This window comes from Sphaerodactylus townsendi, linkage group LG03 (genome assembly GCF_021028975.2).
Source record: "Sphaerodactylus townsendi isolate TG3544 linkage group LG03, MPM_Stown_v2.3, whole genome shotgun sequence".
Classification (NCBI taxonomy): Eukaryota; Metazoa; Chordata; class Lepidosauria; order Squamata; family Sphaerodactylidae; genus Sphaerodactylus; species Sphaerodactylus townsendi.
The window spans coordinates 5,598,358-5,620,032 of NC_059427.1; the positions used below are offsets into that span (position 1 = coordinate 5,598,358).

Consider the following 21,675-nt stretch of genomic DNA (forward strand, 5'->3'; position numbering starts at 1 on the left):
GTTGGGTCTGCTTTTCGTTAGAAATTCCCATTGGGTCCAAAAATCATAAAGTCCTGTTGTTTCCTATGTGGCTGATTGAAGGTAGAGCGGGATAATTCTCCTGTTAGCTGTTTTAAAAACATATTTCAGAAATATGGTCAAGTTCCTTGTTTAAGGAAAGTATCCTTCTTTTGATTTCTAGAAACAAATTAAGTATTTGAAAGTATTAAGTATTTGACAGGCAGTCAATTAGAGAATGGATTGACATTGGCGGTAGATGATAGGACTTGCTATAATGAGTTTAAATTGTGGACGAAAGATACCAGCTGGAAATTAGAGACTATTTTTTACAGTAACAGAGAGTATGAATGCCCCTCCCGGAATGCCCGGCCATGCCCCCCCGTCGTGCCCCGTCAGCCCCATTGGCGCGACGCCACTGTTTGAATCCCACACCATGAGACCTGTTACTAAAATTTTTGGATCCCACCACTGCCCCGGAGGCATCTCTTCCCTCCTCTTACCCCCTCGGAGTTCTTTGCTCGGGATGTCCTCTGCAGACTCAGTCGCGTCTCAATGCGCCTCCTTTGCACAGGCATTGACTGCAAAGGGAAGAGGGGACCTCCTTGACTCCAAACCCGCAGAAACCAACCGGAGCCTCCCACCCATCCTGCAAATGTCAATCATTCGGAAGGGCTCTGCCATGAAGGGAGGGGGCTGGGTCTCATTCCATGGCGAACCCTCGTCTAGGATGTCGAACTCACTGGCCTAAGTTTCCGGGAGCGGAGACCGAGACAGCCATTGGGGGGAGGGGACGACCAGCCGAAGAGAGGAACTGCCCCCTCCCTCAGAAATATAAAGCAGAGCCCCCATTCCGCTTCTCTCCCCCCCCCCCCCTTCTTTCTTTGCCTGTGCTTTGGGGAAGACCAGGAGAACTAGAAGAGAGAAAGTTGCTGGTGGAAACATTTGGGGAAGGGGGAGAACGCCCCGCCTCCAGCCAAGCCCTGAATTTCCTCTGTAAGCAGGGAATTCTGCCTTGCCTGCCTCTCCCCGAGCCGGATTCAGCCCCCCGATCCCTGGTGCAGATTCACTGGGAGTCTGGGAGCCCCAAAGGAGTGTGGGGGGTGGGGGAAGCTGGCAGTGGAGGCTCCTTTCTGCTTCTGGGAAGTTTATTTCCGCCTAGAAATGAGGAATCCCTCCTCGTTAGATCCAACCAAAAATTTGGAGGTCCGTTGGTGGAAATAGATCTGAGATGCTAGAAAGCTCAAGGAGGACACCTGGTCCATTTAGGGATCATTGAAATCCGGTGACTGCACAGAGTGTTAGCAAGAACTTGAGATCATTGAAGGCCACCCTTGTCCTCTGGATTGCTGCCCACCAGGTTCTGGGAACCATGCCAGGAACCAGAGGCGTTCCTCCCATTGGGCAAAGTGGGCATCTGCCCTGGGCGCCACCTTGTGGTGGGCGACAAAATTGCAGGTTCATTTTTGGAGGATTTTGTTTTTTCAGTGTTTTTTCCATTTTTGGCCTGCAGGGGGCGTGTATTTTAGGCTAGCAGCACCAAAATTTCAGGGATGTTTTGGGAGACTCTCCTGATGATATCACCCAGGTTTGGTGAGGTTTGGTTTAGGGAGTCCAAAGTTATGAACTCCCAAAGGGAGTGTCCCCATCCCCCATTGTTTCCAATGGGAGCTAATAGGAGATGGTGGCTACACCGTTGAGGGTCCATAACTTTGGACCCCCCCTGGGAACCCAGAACTTCACCAAATCTGGATGGTATCATCAGTAGGGTCTTCACGAAGATACTCCTGAATGTTTGGTGCTGCTATCTTAATAATTGCACCCTGACAACAGAGCACCCCTAAATTTCCCCAGATTCTCTTTTTTTTTTAAATTCCTCCCCTTCCCACCAATGCTTGTTTTTTCTTTCTTTCTTTATTCTCTCAATGCCTAATAAAGGTGGTGGTGGTGGTGGTGGTATTGCTGTTGTTGTTTGTTGTTGTTGTTGTTGTTATTATTAAATCCTACCCTCTTATGCGGCATGGATTTAAAGAGAGAGAATCTGGGCTCCTTAATTTGAACACCATTGAAAATGATGCAGTTTGTGGGTGGATTCCAGCATCACTTGTTTAAACTAGGGAGCCCAGATTCTCCTTTTAAATCCACCTTAAAGGGAGAATCTGGGGTCCCCAGTTTAAATAACATTGAAAGTGATGCTATTACCCCCCCCCCCCCCAATTGGGGGGACTGGATACAACACCATGAAATGTTTTCATAGCAGTAATAAAACATTTTGAAAGCATTTTGAAAATGTTTTCCAAAAATTATTTCTGCTGTGTGGCATGGCCCATTGCTGTGTTCAGATTTGTGAGTTGGGGGATGTTCTATAATGTGATGGTGACTTTGGAACGACCTGGTGGAAAAAATCATTGTTCTGGGTCACGGTGGGGGAGGGTAGCCGCCCATGGGGGGGGCATCAAACTCAGGTTTTGCCCAGGGCTCAAGTTTGCCTAGGTACGCCCCTGCCAGGAACACACCAATGAGGAGGTTTTCAGTCAAATGCAAGATAATGTTACATCACATCCATCCCAAGCCCCGCCCCACAGCTGCTAGGGATTCCAGGTCAGCTTGGCATCCCTGGACCAGTATCCTATTTCCACAGTGGCCTGTCAGATGCCCCAACAATAAGCAAGAACATCAAACAAAATTTCCCACTGTCCCTGGTTCTTAGCAACTGGATTTTAGAGTACGCTCCCCAGAATGTGCAGGCTTCTTTTATTCACAAGGTTGAATTGCATACATATCTTTTGATACTGTCAGTATGCCGAGCAGATGCCATGGATCCCGGTTTGTGGGAAAGGGGAAATGGAGGACTCCCCTATAGCTCTCTGATATATGCTTTGTGAATAACAATCCCAGTCCACAGTTATTTGCACTGCACTATACTGACCAACAGGATTGAACTCTCTGCCAGCAGTTAATTGACTGACAGCCACATGACTCCAGGCTCTCAGCTGGCAAACAGAAGGAAGGGATGAACTGGTCAGTATTCAAAATTCCCAACCATACAGGGGATATTGTTCTGATGCAGAAGTGGGTGGCCTCACCCTGTCAACATCCTCCAGACTTTCTCTGCTCTAACCTTGCTTGCATTTGAGCAGAACTCAGCCCCCCCGCCCCCTGCATGCATTGCTGACCAAGCTCCTAAGCAGAAGGGGCTCACCCCTCCATCTCCTTGCCCAAACATTTGTGGTGCCCTGGGCAAACTAGGACTCTGACCGCCCATTCCCTACCCATTCAAGTCGGAAGAAAAAAGAAGTGAAGAATTAACCTTTATATACTTATCATTCCAAATGGGGGGAAATAGCAATTTCGCTGATGGTTTTTAGTCACTTTAAGCTGCTGTATATAGAATTCCGTAAAAAAACACAATAGCTGATGCTTGAAAGTTGTAACTGTTTCCAGTTGTTCAAAGTGTTTCTGATCGGTGCTTTAAACAGTTGGGCTCTTGGTTTCGAATCTCTTCAAAGTGTTACCGCCACAAGAAAATAAAGAAATATTTTCTTGAAGATAGGTTGCCTGGCTACACTGGCTCCATCCCCGAATGCAGAGACTTGTGTGGTTCAGAAACCTTCATAAGGTTCACAAAGAATGTATATGTATGATTGTGCCAATGCTATATGGTTTCCCTTGTGTTGGTGTCATTCTAGGATGTCATAAATGCCCCTTTTAAGTTGAATTTAGGATGTGCTTGCAGCTTAGGATGTTAGCTTAGTTAGGTTCTTCAGTTAGCTTAAGGTTTTGCTATTGTTAGATTTAAGAAAGCCATGCCAATAAGTATTTGTGAAGTCTTGCCTATAAGTATAAGTACATGTGTTATCCTTTAACGTTTCTCTAATGTTTACGTTAGAAATGTTATTTTTGAAATTTGTGTCTGATAGTAAAAGCAATAGCCAGTTTAGGTCTGATATTAAGGGACAAGAAAGTTGGCTCTGGAATGCAGCTTAGACCAACGCCCAGCCGACTCTTTGATAAGGACAACAACCCTCTTTGGAATTACAAATCAAATCTGCGGCCAGCACCCAAAGGTCTCCCTGCCGTTGGAAGACGTGCAGGAAACCCCATTGAACAGTTTGAACTTTTCTCTGTTACAGCAAGGAGAGATGGGAGCCTGAGGGCATCACTGAAGGAAACAGCCAGCTGATAATAAGATCAGCTGAGTGCGATAGCAAGCCACCTGGAATGGACTGCTATCGGCTCTCCTTCAGCACCATTGCGAGATCTCGCGGGAAGACGCCTGACAGCGGGATTTGGGAGTCCCATTCAGTGTAATTGTATCTTGTTTGTAAACTGTTTTGTTTCATGATTGGTGTTTTGGGTGAGGGACTTGCCCCCTCACCTCCCCTTTGCCCCCTTTGAAGTTTGGGAATAAAAGTTCTTGCACTGTGTTGCAAGAGGTGATTCTCTCACTGCGTTGCAAGAGGTGATCGAGCTGTGACCACCATCTGCAATAAAATCCTTTTGCTTTGAAGAACGCCTGCTTCCTGCGCCTCATTAAGTTGCTGAGCTGAAATCACTTATTATCACCCAAGCTGTAGCGGTAACAAAAGCAAAGCAACTACTTTGGTAGACATGGAAGCCCTGGAAAGGTTAATATTATGGACTAAGCCCCATCCACTTGCCATTCGCACAGTATGGGGGGCGGGGGCTCTGTTCTTAGAATTATAACTGTTTTCACAACAGTTGCTTCAACTGAAGCCAGCGAGTTCAAAATCCTAGATGGGCCACCAGGGAAGGAGGTAGGGGAACCACTTCCTTCTGACCCGAAATGTAGCGGTAGCAGAAGATGGTTCTTCCGAATGAGTAAAGGGGAACCCCGGGGCTCGTTGGGGAGGAGGAGGGGGGGGGGTGCGCGCGCGCGGCTGGTAAATATGGGGTTGGTGGAAGGGCAGGGCGGTCAGAGGGTGGGCCGCGGTGCAGGAGAGCCACCCCGCTTCAAAGTCTTGGGGCTTCTCCGTCTGCCTTTTCTCTTTCCCGCCTCCTCTCTGCATCGGGAGGGGGGGGGGATGAGATCCAGCCCCCTCCCTGCGCTGCAGAGTCCTTGCAAGTGATCGACTTTTGCAGGGTGGGTGAGAGATGCTGGAGGAGTTCCGAGGGAGAGGAATAAGCGGGGGTGAGATGGGAAATCTGCACCAGGACCCTCCCTTTCTGTTTGTGCGTGCAAAGGAGGCGCATTCAAATGGGACCGAGTCTGCAGAGGAGGTCCCTTCATTCTGGAGAACAAAGCCCCGAGCAGAGAGCAAAGAGGGGGCAAAAAGGAAAGAGGGTCTCTAGAGGAGGGGAGCAATTCCTTGGGGACCTAAAACCTTCCATTTCTCCCCACACACTGTTTGCCCCCCCCCCCAATTAAAATAGAAAAAAACCTTTGACTTCCTGGATGAAGGAGGCACATAGCGCAGAGTAGTTAAAAGGTCAGAGTCCACAGTCCTAAAAGTGTGCTATGTGGGGAGTAATTTCCTGCACCCCCTTTACAGGAGGAAGGTTTGATTTTTTTCAGGCTGGTGCAGGAATGGTTGGGAGGGGTCTCATGAGCTGAGGGGACTTGAGGAGGGGGGGGGAGAAATGTAGCACCACAGCATAGAAAAGGAAGGGGGAGCAGTGAATGGGGGGAGAGTCCCTTTCTTCCTCACCCAGTTCACATACCCCTTCCTGTGCCAGAAAGAGCCACTTCATGCAAACCAAAGAAAAACTGGGGAATCAAAGGAGACATGAATAAGAAAGGGACGTTCTAGCTGCTTTAGACTAAGGAAGTGGTTGATGGGTCAAGACTGAGGAGGTGCAGGAGATTTGGGGAGAGCACCCCACTTCTGCCTCCTCCACTTCTTGCCAGTCTGGCCCTAAAAGGCCTTTCCCTCCCCCTACCTCTGGATCCCAAGAAATTCAGCAGTGTCCTTTGCTTTTGGGGAAATTAAGGGAGAGCCCCTTCCAATCTCATTTGTATTTCTCCCTATAGAAATTCTGACCCTTTGCTGTTCTTTCTGCGTTCTGGGATCTCTGAGATCCCAGGACTCACAGGATCTCTTCAGTGTCAGTGATGCCAAGTGCTGGATGAAAAGAAAGAGTAAAGCTTCCCACTGGACACTCCCAAGAGAAATCAGTCTCTGACATGATTCATACAAGCACAACATTTCTCCTTGAAGAGCTAGCTTTCTATATGTGGTCAGATTTCTGTAAATAAAATAGACATTTGTAGTTACTAAGCTGAAGGTTGGAATTTCCCCTCTGTCTCTTTGAGCCAGACAATCCCCATTGTGGTTATGGGCATGATATGTAATTTGATAGTAAACCTGAAGTGATCCAGAAGAAAATTAGTGAGGATCTGTGATTTGGAGCTCCATTTTTCAGTGTAGGGGCACCTCAAAACATAGAATCCACAATTTCTTTGAGTGCAGTCTATGGATATAGACATAACATGTAATATGACAGTGAATTTGGGAATACCTAATGCAAAAACCCTGAGGATCCATGAGTTCTCTGAACCCATGCCAAAGAACAGATGTTCTTTGAACCCATGCCTTTGCACCGTAATGGTGCCACTAACAGATGTCAGGTTTTTACAGTGCAGTCTGTATCTATATACATGACCTGTGAGTTGAGGGTGAATGTTGGGAGAATGTTGGGAGGCAAAGATCATCAGGATCCATGAGGACCTGTGCTTTGTGCACCAAGAAGCAGTAGATGCCCAATTTTTATTGTGCTACCTGAAGACTAAGACATGATGTACATGTGATAGTAGTTTTTATGACGACTGAGTCCTTCTGTGAGCCTCCACCCCTCCGCTTTTCCTTACCAGATGCTGATTGACTTGCTGCCCAGCTGCCGAAGCTGTCCTTGGTAGATCCCCTCGGCGTCCGACTCTGCATCAGACCCAGTGGTCACCAGCTCGTCCTCTTGGACTTCACAGGCCAGATGAGACTCATGCAGTGTGACCTCCACTGTATGGTCCACAATCTGCACCTACCCTTCTTCCCCGCAACAGCTGCCAGTAAGTTGCTCCATTACTGCAAGCCGGCTACAAAGTCAAGAAGGTGTTCACCCTGGAGTATAGGAGAATCCGCTGCCACCATATGACGACTGAGGCTGAGATTAAGCTTGGGAGAGCCACTCTTATCTCACCTCGGTCTTGGGTTCTTTTCCCTCCTATTAAACTCCAGATCAGCTGATTGTTCAAGGATTTATTGTAAAAGTTCAAAACAAAGAAATAAAACATAAATGCGTTTAGAGATTAATCAGCTAGTTACATCCCTTTTGGTTCTTTGTCCCCATTCCGGGAACCCATGGCCCAGAGATGTTTCCCTGACCACGTCTCAAGATGGAATTCTAAAACCTTTGTTTTCCCCTTCTCAGGAAAACTCTGTTCAGGCCATGAGGTAACTTAGGCCTTTGAAGTTTCATCCTAGCACCTCTGCATAGTTTCCTGTCCTCCCTCCAGGAGATCAAAAGGCAAAGATGCTTTTCACAGTCATATGTGACTTCCCTTTACTGTAGCGATAGCATCGTCCATGACAGTTTTCTTTTGTTTCTGTGTAAATCATATGATTTCATGAGCATCCATTTAAATTAATCTAGATTAGACATATACCCAGGTCCCTTTTGCACCCAACTTCAACTGAGGTGCAGTATTTTAAAAATCTTTTGGGTCCAATTCCTCTCCACAGGGCACCCAAACAATGGCCCCTTCCGCACGGCGGGGGAAGGGGTCGGGTCGGCATAGATGACGCCGAACCGATCCCTCTGGGACCGTTCGCATGAACGGTCCCAGAACCTCCCGGGACAATGGCGCAGAGTTGCGCTGTCGTCAGGGCGACCTACCTGTCCTGTGGCCCTCCGGCACGTCACCGAGGCCAGGGGACACGCCCCCTGCCCTGCGCGACCGCTCCGGAGTCGTAGGGCAGAGGGGGCGTGTCCCCAGGCCTCGGCAACGCGCCGGAGGGCCACAGGACAGGTAGGTCGCCTGGACTTGGGGGGAGGGAAGGCGCCGTGGAGCCGCTGCCGTTCGCACGGCAGCGGCTACAAGGCGCCGTTCGCACGGCAGCGGCTACAAGCCGCCGTTTTCCAAAAACCTCGCTGGGTAAGCGAGGTTGGAAAACGGAGGCTTCACGCCACTTGGGCGGCGCGGCTGCAAAGCAGCTGCGCCCCCTGTGTGAACGGCTCCCTGGGGACGGCATTTTTGCCGTCCCCAGGCCGCCATATTCCGCCCGTGCGGAAGGGGCCAATGTTTGAGTTGGGGAGACAGGTTTTCTAGGGATGCAAAATAGTTTAGGAACTGAAGAAGGGGATCCCCCCACCCAAAGCCATACCAGTTGTGGGGCCTGACCATGCTTCTCACCCTCCAGGAGCCACGCAAGATGGAAATCTGTTGAGCATTATTCATGGGGGAGACAATGTATATAGAAGTGATCTTAACCTCCCAAAGCAGACTAGAATGAGCTTTCCATGGCTCTGCCCCTTGCTCTCTGAATCAGTTCTGATTAATTTTTTTAGGATCTGCTCTTAAGGAGACTGATTTCTCCCCCCCCCCCCCCCCCCCACACAAACACAAAGGATGCTTTGGGGCAAATGGGGCAAATGAGAGTAATTTGAGGGCTTAAAGCTTCAGGTTAGTTACCTCAAAAGGGCTCTGACTTTTAAAATGTGTTTTTATTTATTTGATTTATTTATATTATTAAACTACATATTAATATTATTCATTGGCTATTTGTTTGTGCAGTGATGTTTGTTGTTAATGTTTGCAGTGGATGTTATACGCATCTTCCCAGAGTGATTGGAGGGTCTGAAACTACAGGTCACTTACCTCAGAGGGGCTCTGGCTTTTAAAAATAAAGCTACACATTAATATTTCAGGGCTAGGCTAAACTCCTGAAAAAAAAAGAACACATGACACACAAAGGCAAAGCAGAGCTGCAAGTCTATATGTTAAAAAAACTGGCTAGGTAGAAGTCAGAAACCAGGCTTGGAATTGGTAGATATTAATTATTGTTTTATATACTTAATTGCAGTTCTGTATACTATATCTTTTAAAAAGAAGAAAAAAGAAAGGGCAAATTTAATGTTTGTTCATTGTTATTTTCATAAATGTTAAGTGTCACAAGTTGGGAGCATACCGTCAAAGATGTGAACTCTCTCAGTTCTTTAAGAAAATTATTTGATATCTCTCTTTGAATTAAATAGAAGTTATGTTTAGAGTTGAGGGACTGGACATGTTAAAAAATAATTCCCCTTCTCCCCTCTCCCTCCACCCTCAGAAAAGCCCTCTAAAGTAATAATAGACATTCTTTTAGAATCTTTAAAGAAGCTGAGACATTTTATAAAGGTGGGTATGTAAGATAGCAAAATGATATTACAAGCCACAAAAGCACATTTGTTCTGATACATCATGAATCTCTGTTCTCTTTTGTTTTCCTTATGGCACATTACTGTCTTCCTCACCTTCACCTCCTGCAGGAAGAGGCATCTCTCCATTGCCAAGTGAGGAAAGGCCTCTTTTTACAATTGGAGGTGTCCCAATTGAAGGGGAAGGAGATGGAAAAGGAGGACCCAGAAGGACCTGGACCTGGCAAGAGAGCATGGAAAGGCCCCCATCCCATCCAACCTGGGAGCGGTGTTGAATTCTGGGAGACAACTGTGCCAGAGATCTGGGATCAGGAGCCCCTGAACTCAGAAGTACTTTGTCAACACTTCCGGCAGTTCCGCTACTATGAGGCTGAAGGACCCCGAGAGGTTTGCAGTCAGTTGCACGGACTTTGCAACCACTGGCTGAAGCCGGAGAGGCACTCCAAGAAGCAGATTCTGGACCTGGTGATCCTAGAGCAGTTCCTGACCATCCTGCCCATGGAAATGCAGGTCTGGGTTAGAGGATGCGGGCCAGAGACCAGTTCCCAGGCAGTGGCCCTGGCTGAAGGTTTCCTCCTGAGTCAGGCAGAGGAGAAGAGGCAGGGAGAACAGGTGAGGGTGTTTCTTTCCAGGTATGTCCAAATCAAGTAACAATATCTGGCTTTTTCTAAAGCTTCCTTGCCCAATATTTGTCCAGGTATTAATAATCCAGAATGGAAATTTAAAAAGTTGCTTCACCAGCCACCATTCCTGAGGAATTTTTTTATCCCTAAAGATTATTCACCAGAATTCAAAGAAAACCCTATCAGATCTGCTTATGGAAAGGTGCAGAGTCTGGGAGTGGGGTGGGATCTTTTCCTTGGTGTCTTCCATTCCATCTCATATACATCTCCCCCATTGCTGTTTCAGATGTGGAGTCCATCGGTGAAGATAAAAGCTGAGTTCTCTAGGACAGAAAGAGCTCTGATGGAGGAAGGGCAGCATGCCCAAGATACCATCTCAGGTGGTAAGGAGTCAGTGCCTGGATGGGATTAGAGCAAACAGTGAATTCGATGGGTATAAATTAGAGAAAATAATAAAATACTTCTTCACACAACTTGTGGCACTCAGTCATATATTCTGATCGGCAAGTTGGCCAAAGATGAATACTTAAATCTGGTGACTGGAGCTGAGAATGTGAAAGACTGATCTTTCTACAAACCTGAAAAGGGCCCCAGGTTTGCAGAAAAAGTTGGAACCCAAAATGAATACATTGGGGAGTTTAAAAACCAGCAAAAAGATCAAAAGGTTCACCTGTAATTTTAAGCAGTGAAGTTTCTCAGTGGCTGTTCCACAGGCTTCCAAGACTTGGTACTCTCAGTAAAAGCAGGGGGAAGGCGCTTTGCAAGCCTATTTTGGCCTTGTGGGAGGACTGTTTGGGCTCTGACCTGGCAAGTGGTGCCATTTCAGGTTGGGAACTTACTGAAGATTTTGTGAATGAAAGTGAGAAGGGCAGGGTTTGTGGCAGGGAGAGAGGGGGAGGCCTCAGCTGAAAATAATGCCATAGACTCCATCTTCCAAAACAACCATTTTCTCCAGGGGGTCAGATCTCTGTCTCGTGGAGTTTAGTTGCAATGCTGGAGGATATTCAGCTCCCACCTGGAGATTGGAAACCTAGGCCTGGCAGCAAACTCTGCATGACACGATACCACCCAATTTGCATGATTCAACTAGGCCTGGCTAGTTTGTTCAACATCAGTCACCCTATGAGAGCCAGAGTGGTGCAGCAGTTAGTGCTTCAGAGTATTGTCTGGGAGACCCAGATTCAAATGCCCACCTTCCCATGGATGCTCACTAGGTGATTTGGACTGGTCATGTACTTTCAACCTATATTTCACAGAGTTGTTATGTTAAACTACTTTGGTCCCCACTGTGGAGAAAGGTTGGGTAAAATGAGGTAAATAAATAATAAATATAACTAAAGATGGAAGGCAGGTAAAAGGTAGGATGGTGAATGACTGGGTAGGAGAAAATGTGGCAGGGAAAGGGAAGAGGGTATGGGTGTTGGCAGGGAGAGAGAAAGAGGGAATAGTGTGGGCAGGGGATTACATGTGAAAGTGAGAGGTCACCCCAGAAATCGTTCAAGAAATCGTTCAAGCCCAATCATACTAGTGGGCTTGGCCAGTGGTCACACAACTAGACCACAGTTTTGCAGTTGCTGGGGATGAAAAAGCTTAACATAGAAAGTTGTGAAGGAGATAATGTTGCCACCTCCCAGTTAGCCCTTGAGACTGACTCCAAAGCTAACACAGAATGTAGTGGCCACACTCCTCACAGGTAAATCTGTGAGAAAGCATATGACACCTGTGTTCTGGAAACTGCACTGGTTGCCATGGGAATTCCAAGTCAGGTTCAAGATTGTGTTTATAACCTTTAAGGCCCTGAGTAGTCAGAGACCATCATATCTACAGAACCACATCACTCCATATTGCCCATAGAAAACGCTTTGGTTTTCTGACAGAAACCTTCTGGTTGTCCCTGGCCTCAAGGATGTGCAACCAGCCTCGACCAGAGCCAGGGCTTTTCAGCCGTAGCTTCAGCCTGGTGAAACTCTCTGTCAGCTGACATCAGGGCCCTGCAGGATCTTAAACAATTCCACAGGGCCTGTAAGATGGAGATGTTCCACCAGGCCTTTGGTTGAGGGCTATCGTGTGTCCCAATACCATCTACTGGCCTCCCCGCAACCCGTTATCTTCAGCGCTGCCCTGTCTTGAAGTCGCCTGTGCTTGAATAGTTCTGCAAGGGCTCATATGTGATCTGGACTGAGTGGGTTTTTAATAAGCTTAAATTTTGATCGTTCTGAGTTTTAAATGATAGTTATATCTTATGTATTAATGGAATTGTTTTTAAATGTTTGTGTGCTGCCCTGAGCCCAACTTTGGTCAAGGAGGGCGGGATATTAATATAATAAATAAATAACCTTGGCATTTGAGAGTAGACCCTGAGAGGGTTCTCAGAAGTGTATAATGCCTTAGACTTCATAGCAACCATTTTCACCTGGAATATTAGGTTGTCAATCTCTGAATGGACACTGGAGATCACCTGGAATTACTTCTTCTCTCCAGATGACAGAGATCAATTCCCCTGGAGAAAATGACTGTACTGGAGAATTAACTCTGTGGCATTATACCCTGCTGACATAGCTTCTCTCCCCAAACCTTGCCCCCACGACATCATGAATTTTGCAAGCTGTACCTGGCAACCCTACAGGGAGAGCTGATCTTCAGGCCTCACCTGGAAGTTGGCAACCACAGAAGAAAAGAAAGAAGCAGAAAAAGGAGAGGCTATGGGGCTTTCAGGAAACTGAAAGAATAAATTGTGGGGGAGGGGAAAACTAGATACCTCCTTCAAATCCTTGTTGGTTGCCATTTCTGTTCACTAATAGTGATGCCTGTAACAGAGGATTGGACATAGTCATGGAAGTAGTTCCTCGTTCACTAATAGTGATGCCTGTAATAGAAGATTGGACATAGTCATGGAGGCAGTTCCTCACACTGATTGCATCTTTTCCCAATGAGAACGACTTAAGGTGGCACAAAAGAAATGATAGACAAATCTTGACTGAGCTCTTCAATCTTGTGAATAAGTGGAGCCTGCACATTCTGGGGAGAGTGCTCTGAAATCTGGTTACTAGGTGCCAGGAAATCTTTCCAGGGCATCTGACAACTGCTGTGGGAAATAGGATGGTGGTCTAGGGTTGCCAGGCTGTCGTCTGACATTCTCAGCACCTTTGGGGTGAGGCTTAGGGTGGATGTGATGTCACATTATGTTCTGCCTGACTGAAAACTTGGATTTGACATTAGTGGGTCATCAGATTCTCTGGGAACACAGTGGTATTACCCTCAGTTTGCAGATGCACTAAAGTCACACCTGGATTTTTTGTGATGGCAAGTCACTGCGCAATGTCATTTTTGCTTCCATTTTTCCTCACACCAACCTGGATTTAGGGGCAGGTGCAAAGACCCAGCTGGTGGGAGAACAGCATATCTGGCCCTTTGGTTTGATCCAGCAGAGTTCTCTCATATTTTTAAGCTCCAAAGTTCACTAGACAAGTTTCAAGCATTGCAAAAGTCTGAACCGTGTCAGCAGCATTTGTAGCCCCCCAAGGTTCATGGGTGCCTTGTGCTTCTCTTCCATAAGTGTTACAGTTCTTTTTGAGTGTACATAGTGCAAGATTACACAGCCCTGAGAATTGGTGTGTGTGTGTGTGTGTGTGTGTGTTTCACACTAGCAAACAGAACAGGAAGTGGAGGCTATTACCCTTTCTACTAATTTTCTGTCCCTCACAGTCAGTCAAGAGGCAGTGTTGCTCCATTTTCTTTGTGAAGCCGTGGAAACAGCTGCTGCTGCTGCTTCAGTCCAGGTAGGGATGAAGAATGGGGTGGGGGGATAATCTCCACCCTTCTTTAACAGGGGGGCTTTTCTCCTGCAGTTAGTGCTGAGGGGTCCAGTCAAGAGGCTCTGAACCCCACTCCTTATACACATGCCAACATACACATCAGTTATCCTACCAGAAAGCCCCCTTCCAAAGTGCCATCTCTTCCTGGAATGATCTTCCTGGGATGATCTCAGGCATGCTTTTCCTCTCAGTCTCCAGTTTCCTTTGAGGAGGTGAACATGTGTTTCACTGAGGCAGAGTGGGCCCTGCTGGATCTGGACCAAAGAGCTCTCTACATGGAAGTAATGCTGGAGAATTACAAGAGTGTGGCCTCTCTGGGTAAGAAACTTTCATAGGTTGCAAAGGCCCATATTGCTCCCTTTGAGATGATGCACAGCTCAAAATAATGAACAGCCATCCATTGTTTTGAGACCTTCCCCACTACAGGAGGCTCTCAACCCTGATCAGAAGGACTTCAAACTGAGTTATGTGTGGGAGGGAGGATTCAAGCACACAAAAGTTCATCGAGTGATAGTGATGATAGTCCAAAGGTTATAGAGAGAACTGAGAAAATAGGTCAAGAAGCCAACAATGGGAGGGGAAAAACCTTAAAGAAGAAGAAGAGTTTGGATTTATATCCCCCCTTTCTCTCCTGTAGGAGACTCAAAGGGGCTTACAATCTCCTTGCCTTTACCCCTTCAAAACAAACATCCTGTGAGGTGAGTGGGGCTGAGAGAGCTCCGAGAAGCTGTGACTAGCCCAAGGTCACCCAGCTGGCGTGTGTGGGAGTGCACAGGCTAATCTGAATTCCCCAGATAAGCCTCCACAACTCAAGCGGCAGAGCTGGGAATCAAACCCGTTTCCTCCAAATCAGAGTGCTCCTGCTCTTAGCCACTACGCCACTGCAGCCAGAGGAAATGCACCGTGACCTTCGATGTCTACACCAATGCACAGATCTTGAGAAATAGACAAGATGAACTCGAACTCTTAACACAGCAAAACAAATATGATATTGTAGGTATCACTTAAACCTGGTGAGATGAGTCTCATGATTGGAACATAAGAATTGAATAGTATAACCTATTTCAGAGAAACAGATCAAATAGGAAAGGAGGAAGAGTAGCATTATACGTAAAATATTATTACAGCTGTGAGTAGGTCCATGACTTAAATCCTGCAAGCCAGGTTGAGAGCATTTGGGTAAAAATTAAGGGGAAGAGAAACAGCACTGATCTCATTTTGGCCAGTCTGAAGAGATGAATGAAGGGGGGAACTCACTGAAGAGGAATTCAAACAAATAACTGGGATGTGTAGGGGGTTGGACCTGATGGCCCTTGGGATCTCTTCCAATTCTATGATACTTACTGCTTTTAGGAGGCCTCAAGGTTGTGGGGTGATTGCGAAAGCAATATTCAACATGGCCAAGCAAGGCAACCCGAGCTACCTCGCTTGCCTAGGACAAGTCAGGCCAGTGTTGTGGCCATTACCCAAGCAAAAGAGAGTGTCCTGTTTTGAGGCCAGTGCCGAACTGAGAAACCCTCAGAAAAACTCTCAGTTGCCATACATACATTACAACACAGTTGTCCTCCTGATGGGATTGTGGTCATCCCCTCTGACTGTGATCTGGAATGGATCCGTCCTCCTTGCATTGTTTGGGCTTTAATCATTATCAGGTTTCCATTCTTCCGGGAAAAGAACATCTCTTCCTTAGATTTCTTCCCTTCCCCATATAAGGCCAATCACTTTCTGTCTCTCTCTGTCTCTGTCTGTCTGTCTGTCTGTCTCTCTCTCTCTCTGCCAAAGGAGCCAGGAAGGTAAGAGAGAGTATGGTGGAAAAAGAGAAAGGCCTTACATCTGAAGGAAGCCTGGATAGTTTCTCTAGAGGACCTGAAGAGAATATTTCCTTCCCAGATGAGCTGGCTGCAAGTGAGTATCCTCCATGGTTATGTCAAAAGAATTGGCAAGGAATCGCCCTGGATGATTTCTGCTTCACTTCTTTGCAACTCTTCATTTGACAGAGTCATACAGTCTTCTGGGAAAGACTTCCTAGGGCCGTGGTGGTGAACCTATTGGCAGGAGCTAATGGGAATTGTAGTCCATGAATATCTGGAGTGCCATAGGTTCGCCATCCTAGGGCCTGCAGTTTGGGAGGCTCCAAAGCTGAGCTCAGCTGTGGTTCTTGAAGGGCTGCTGTATATTTAAACATGGGATATTCCAGCAAAGGTGTGTAGGTTATTTAAGAACAGACCTTTTCCTACAGCCATCACTTAGCTGCCTTTGTAGCTTAACTTCCCTTCCCCAAACTGACAGTTCCAAAAAACTATGGCGATCACACAGTGAAATCCCCCCCGCCCCTTGCAAATGTTGAAAACTACCTTTTCATGACTTTCATCACAAGGAAATTCTCTGGGCAGTTGCAGGACTGTATGTCATGGTAACTGCTTGCAAAGATACAGCATGGTATACTGGTTAAGATCAGTGGATTCTAACCTGAGGACAGGGGTTCAAGTCCCTAGTCCTCCACTTGAAGCCTTCTGGCTGACCATGGTTCTCTCTGAATTCTCATTCCCATACATTTCACAGGGTTGTGGGGAGGAGAAAGTAATGTGATTTGTAAGCCACAATGAGACTCATTTGGAGAGAAAAGCGGTATAAAAACCTTATCTTCTTTTCTTCTATTTAATATTCAATAATCAATTCAAAAGAGCTTTACAACAGTTCATCTATGAACAGTGGGGGAGCCATTCTTTGCTATGTTTGCCCCTGAAGGTGCATATGGGAAGTTTGGGGTGGGATAGGCAGAATATAAAAGCTGCTCACTTAGGGAGTCTGACTTGGGATAAAGTGTGACTAGCAGCCCATTTTTGGGAGGTGGGGATGGGAATCTGATCAAGGAAATGCAAACCCATAAATGAGCAGGTTCTGATGGATGTCTTGGCTTCTTGTGTAGGTGGTGACTGGGCCTCTTACTTACTTCCAGCAGGACATATAGAGGAGAGAGTTGGGGGATTCCAGGGTTTTTTTGTGCAAAAAGCCAAGGAAGAAGACTTCAAAGGAAACTTCAGGGATGGAGATGGACCAAAGAGTCAAGTGGGAAACCATGCAGACAAGAGAAGGGATAAGCCTGCTGTCTTCCAAAGAGAAGGTTTCTGCAAAATCCCAGTCCGAGAAGCAGGGTCAACCAAAACAAAAAAGAACAAAGGCCTCCATGCTAACCAGAAAACCCAATCCACGGAAATTGAAAATGAAAATGTGGCCTTTGAAAAGACCATCTGTAAGAACATCAGTGTTATTTCCAATCGGCAAACTCCCCCAGGAGAGAAACCATATGATTGCTTGGAGTTTGGAAAGAGGTTCAGTCAGAAATCAACCCTAACTTCACATCAAAGAATTCATTCAGGTGAGGAGCTGCATAATTGGGTTAGACTGCAAGCCGGTTCTTTGATGTAACAGATTTCCATGTCTCTTTAACGTATGTATTTATTAACCTTTAACATGCAGCAAGGAAAAGCCACTGAAATGGTCAGACCTCCTTGTGTGGGTGCTAATGGGACCTCTCTTTTTATTCCAGCAGAACATGAGCAGGGGAATGAATTGGATGAGGAAGTGCATCAGCTATTGCCAGAGAATGTCAGGAAAGAAGATTTGAAAGGAAACATCAGGAATCAAAGTGAAATGAAGAAGCAGAAAGAAAGTCAAGTGGTCAAGAAGAAAGATACACCCATTCTTGACCAAGGTCAGGATTTCTACGAAGTAATTCACATGATGGAAGAATCATATAAGTGCTTGCAATGTGGAATGAAATTCTCAAATCAAACCCAATATGATATCCATTTGCAAATTCACAGTGGAAAGAAGACTCATCAATGCTTGGAGTGTGGAAAGAGCTTTCTTTATAGAGCAGAGATCCTTAGGCATCAAAGAAAACATACAGAAGAGAAACATTACAACTGTTTAGATTGTAGCAAATGCTTCTCACAGAAATCAGGCCTTGTTCAACACCAAATAATTCATTCAGAAGAGAAGTCACTGATCTGCTTAGAGAGTGGAATGACTTTCTCTGGTGGAAGAATTAGTAATGTACATATTCCAAAGCACAGTATAATGGGACATAGATGCTTTCGGTGTGGAAAGTACTTCAAAAACAGATTACTGCTCCTTGTGCACCAAAGACTCCACACAGGAGAGAAACCTTTTGAATGTACAGAGTGCAGGAAGAGATTCAGTTGCAATGGCAGTCTTAAAAAGCATCAAAGAACTCACACAGGGGAGAAACCATTTGAATGCTCAGAGTGTGGAAAGAGATTCAGTCAGAGTAGCCATCTTGCAAATCATGTAATCAAACACACAGGGGAGAAACCTTTTGAGTGCACAGATTGCAGAAAGAGATTCAATCGGAGTAGCAATCTCAAAATGCATCAAAGTACACACACAAGGGATAAACTTTTTAAATGCTCAAGGTGTGAAAAGAGGTTCAGTCGGAGTGGCCATCTTCATGAGCATGAAAAAACTCATACGGGAGAGAAACCTTTTCAGTGCTCAGAATGTGGAAAGAGATTCAGTCAGAGTGGCCATCTTCATGAGCATGAAAAAACCCATACGGGGGAGAAACCTTTTGAATGCTCTAAGTGCGCAAAGAGATTCAGTCAGAGTGGCCATCTTCATGAGCATGAAAGAACTCACACAGGGGAGAAACCTTATGAATGCTCAGAGTGTGCAAAGAGATTCAGTCAGAGGCGCAGTCTTCAAAAACATCAAAGAACTCACACTGTGGAGAAACCTTTCAAATGTTCACAGTGTGGAAAGAAGTTCAGTGACAGTGGCCATCTTCAAAGACATGAAAAAACCCACACAGGGGAGAAACCTTTTGAATGCTCACTATGTAGAAAGAAATTCAGTCAGAGCTATCATCTTCAAATGCATGAGAGAACCCACACAGGGGAGAAACCTTTTGAATGTTCAGAGTGCGGAAAGAGATTTAATCGGAATGGCAATCTTCAACAGCATCTAAAATCCCACTCAGGGGAGAAACCTTTTGAATGCTCCGAGTGTGGTATGAGGTTCAGCTGGAACTGCCATCTTCAACAGCATCTAAAAACCCACACAGGGGAGAAACTTTTTGAATGCATAGAATGTGAAAAGAGGTTCAGTTGCATTGGCAATCTTCAAAAACATAAAAGAACCCACACTGGGGAGAAACCTTTTGAATGCTCAGAGTGTGCAAAGAGGTTTAGTGAAAGTGGCAGTCTTTCAAAGCATTTAAGAATCCACACAGGGGAGAAACCTTTTGAATGCTTAGAGTGTGGAAAGAGATTCAGTGAGAGTAGCCATCTTCAGAGGCATGAAAAAACCCACACAGGGGAGAAACCTTTTGAATGTTCAGTGTGTAGAAAGAAATTCAGTCAAAGCTATCATCTTCAAATGCATGAAAGAACCCACACAGGGGAGAAACCTTTTGAATGCTCAGAGTGTGGAAAACGATTCAATCGGAGTGGCAATCTTCAACAGCATTTAAAAACCCATACAGGGGAGAAACCTTTTGAATGCTCAGAATGCGGAAAGAAATTCAGTCGGAGTTGCCATCTTCAACAGCATCTTAAAATCCATATAAGGAGAAACTTTTTAAATGTTCAGAATGCAAAGAGATTCAATGAGAGTAGAAGTCTCCAAAGGCATCAAAGAGCACACAGATAGGATAAATATTTGGAATGCTTTGAATATGTAAAGAGATTCTGTTAGATGCAGTTTTGATGACCAGTTAAGAACTAACACAAAGGAGAAAACTTTTGAATGTTGAGATTAAGGCCCCTATCCCTCCCTCAGTTAAGACACCCCAATTTAATACCCAATCTTCTGTTAATTCTTTGGAAGGGCACCCCCTTGAAAACCCAGAGTGCAATGATGAAATATTTGGGATACATTTGAGGGAGCGCTCCTGGTTGTCATGTCCGGAGCACATGTCATCACGGAGGCAGGTCATCAGAAGGGCTTTTACATACACACACACAGCTCCAAGGCAGGCATACAGTCATATCTCTAGTTCAAAGGTATTTCATCAAACAAGATAATTTCCAGTTAACAGGTAATCTCTGAACCATCAAAGCAGCCCAACAGCTGATTGAGTCAAACACATTCGATGTTTTGAAAACTTCCCCGTTTTGGAATGTCAAGTGTCATTTGTGACTTTCCCTGCTAAATTTTGAGGCAATTATTTCAAACTCCCCAGTCAATTTTAAAGTTTATTTCTTGAACCAGTCATAATCATGGGAAAGTCCAGTTCCATGCTTAACTATGGAACTTTCCCACATAGAAGGGGAGAGTTGGCCAGGTCTTTGAAAAGGGTGTACCACGTTTTGCACATTACCTGTATACTCCTGCAACAGCTTTGCAAGACCCTCTCTGTCTCTCTCCTTGGACATTTGCTACCTGGACTCTCTGCAATTCTCAGCTTATTGCTCACCTTGGATCAGGTAATATTAGCCTATCTCCTCCTTTATCTTTCCTCTTCCCCCTCCCACAATTTTCCCCCCATGCTCAACTTTATGTCCATGTGCTAGAACAGTGGTTCTCAACCTTCCTAATGCCGTGACCCTTTAATACAGTCCCTCGTGTTGTGACCCCCAACCCTAACATTTATCCATTTTACAGATGGAGAACACTGATGCAGAGAGTCTTAGGCGACCCCCAGGTTGAGAACCACTGTGCTAGAACTTAAGGAATCATCTCTCAATCAAGGCATCCACAACTCTCAGTTTGCATGACAAGGCTGTTAATAAGAAGACCTTTTGGAGGTCATTCATATGAAAAAGATCTGATGATATTTCATACACTAATTTTACTTAGAGGGGAGGCACCAGCAGACGAGGATATGAGGGAAATGGTGCAGAAATATTCCACCTGACTCACAGCTCACATGAGGGAAGTAGAGCACAGGAGAGCTGCAAGAGGCAGGTCTGAGAGACCTTTCCTCACTTCCCCAGGTCAGTGGAAGTACTCGGGCATTCAAGGGGAGAGGGGTAGAAAGCATCAAGGAGGCAAGATGGGTGTTGCTTTTGAAGTTACAAGCCCACCAGTGCGGCAGATCTTGGGCTGGCCAGGCTTGGTGCTTTGATGGTTCAGTCTCACATGCAATCTGACCAGACCTCCCAGGGATATCAGCTGGCTTGTCCCACCTTCAGCTCTTTGTGTATAATAACTGGGTGTCATCAAGTCTCAGTCGACTCATGATAACTTTAGCATTTCCTACCTCTGCATAGCAAAATTGAACTTCCTTGGTAGTCTTCCATCCAAATACTAGCCACTCATAACAGTATGAACGCAAAAGAATATATACACTGAGGAAGAGTATTCTTTCGAAAACGCTCTACAGCGCGCCAGCGTTCTGCAAAGGTGATGCAAAAGTGATTGCAAAGTTTATTCAGCGCCCTTTGCTATTGAATCTAACATTCTTCCAGCGTTTTGGAAAGGGCTTGTCTTCTCCAACACGTCTAATTTACGATCTTCTGGTGGTTGGTAAGTGACCGGCTCCCACATGCCTACGTGATTCATCTACACCATCACTAACTGACTTCTGAAACATTGCCTCTACTCATGAATGGTCTCCTATCTGTGGGATTTATGAATGAACTTGATTCCAGTGCTATTTTATAAGAATGTATTTATAATACTATTAATACGTTTAGACTTGTCATTCATGCTATAAATCAGTGTGTTGTAACTTCCCTGTTTTGGGCGAGTGTTTTTCTGGAGGTAGCCCATCCAGTTTCCGTGTTTTTCAGACTTAGTACAAACAGAGACACAACTCAGTGGCCAAGATGATCCACTGGAATTTATGCAAGAATTACAACATAAGAACAGCTAAGAACTGGTGGGAACATTGTCCAGAGAAA

The 21,675-nt window shown here is 45.7% G+C and overlaps 2 protein-coding genes across 12 annotated transcripts in view; one reads left to right on the forward strand and one right to left on the reverse strand.

Annotated features, from left to right (window-relative positions):
- LOC125428587 (zinc finger protein 883-like) overlaps positions 1–652 on the reverse strand; it is a 1,608,225-nt gene extending 1,607,573 nt beyond the window's left edge. For both annotated transcript variants that reach the window (XM_048488956.1, XM_048488952.1), the window contains exon 1: positions 501–652. The gene's annotated coding sequence lies outside the window, so the exon portion shown is untranslated. The remainder of the gene's footprint in view (positions 1–500) is intronic.
- A 4,128-nt stretch (positions 653–4,780) lies between these two features.
- LOC125428543 (zinc finger protein 883-like) overlaps positions 4,781–21,675 on the forward strand; it is a 454,328-nt gene continuing 437,433 nt past the window's right edge. Inside the window, exons 1-10 of one of the 10 annotated variants that reach the window (XM_048488831.1) lie at positions 4,781–4,839; positions 6,830–7,021; positions 9,481–9,981; positions 10,279–10,375; positions 13,698–13,771; positions 13,999–14,125; positions 15,590–15,712; positions 16,737–17,186; positions 17,358–18,063; positions 18,651–18,766. In XM_048488831.1, the coding sequence (XP_048344788.1) occupies positions 9,559–9,981; positions 10,279–10,375; positions 13,698–13,771; positions 13,999–14,125; positions 15,590–15,712; positions 16,737–17,186; positions 17,358–18,063; positions 18,651–18,657 (2,007 nt within the window). In that variant the 5' untranslated portion in view covers positions 4,781–4,839; positions 6,830–7,021; positions 9,481–9,558 and the 3' untranslated portion in view covers positions 18,658–18,766. Of the gene's footprint in view, positions 4,840–6,829; positions 7,022–9,480; positions 9,982–10,278; positions 10,376–13,697; positions 13,772–13,998; positions 14,126–15,589; positions 15,713–16,736; positions 17,187–17,357; positions 19,256–21,675 lie in introns of those variants that run through there. The other 9 variants (XM_048488822.1, XM_048488829.1, XM_048488832.1 and 6 more) reach the window with 9 other exon arrangements.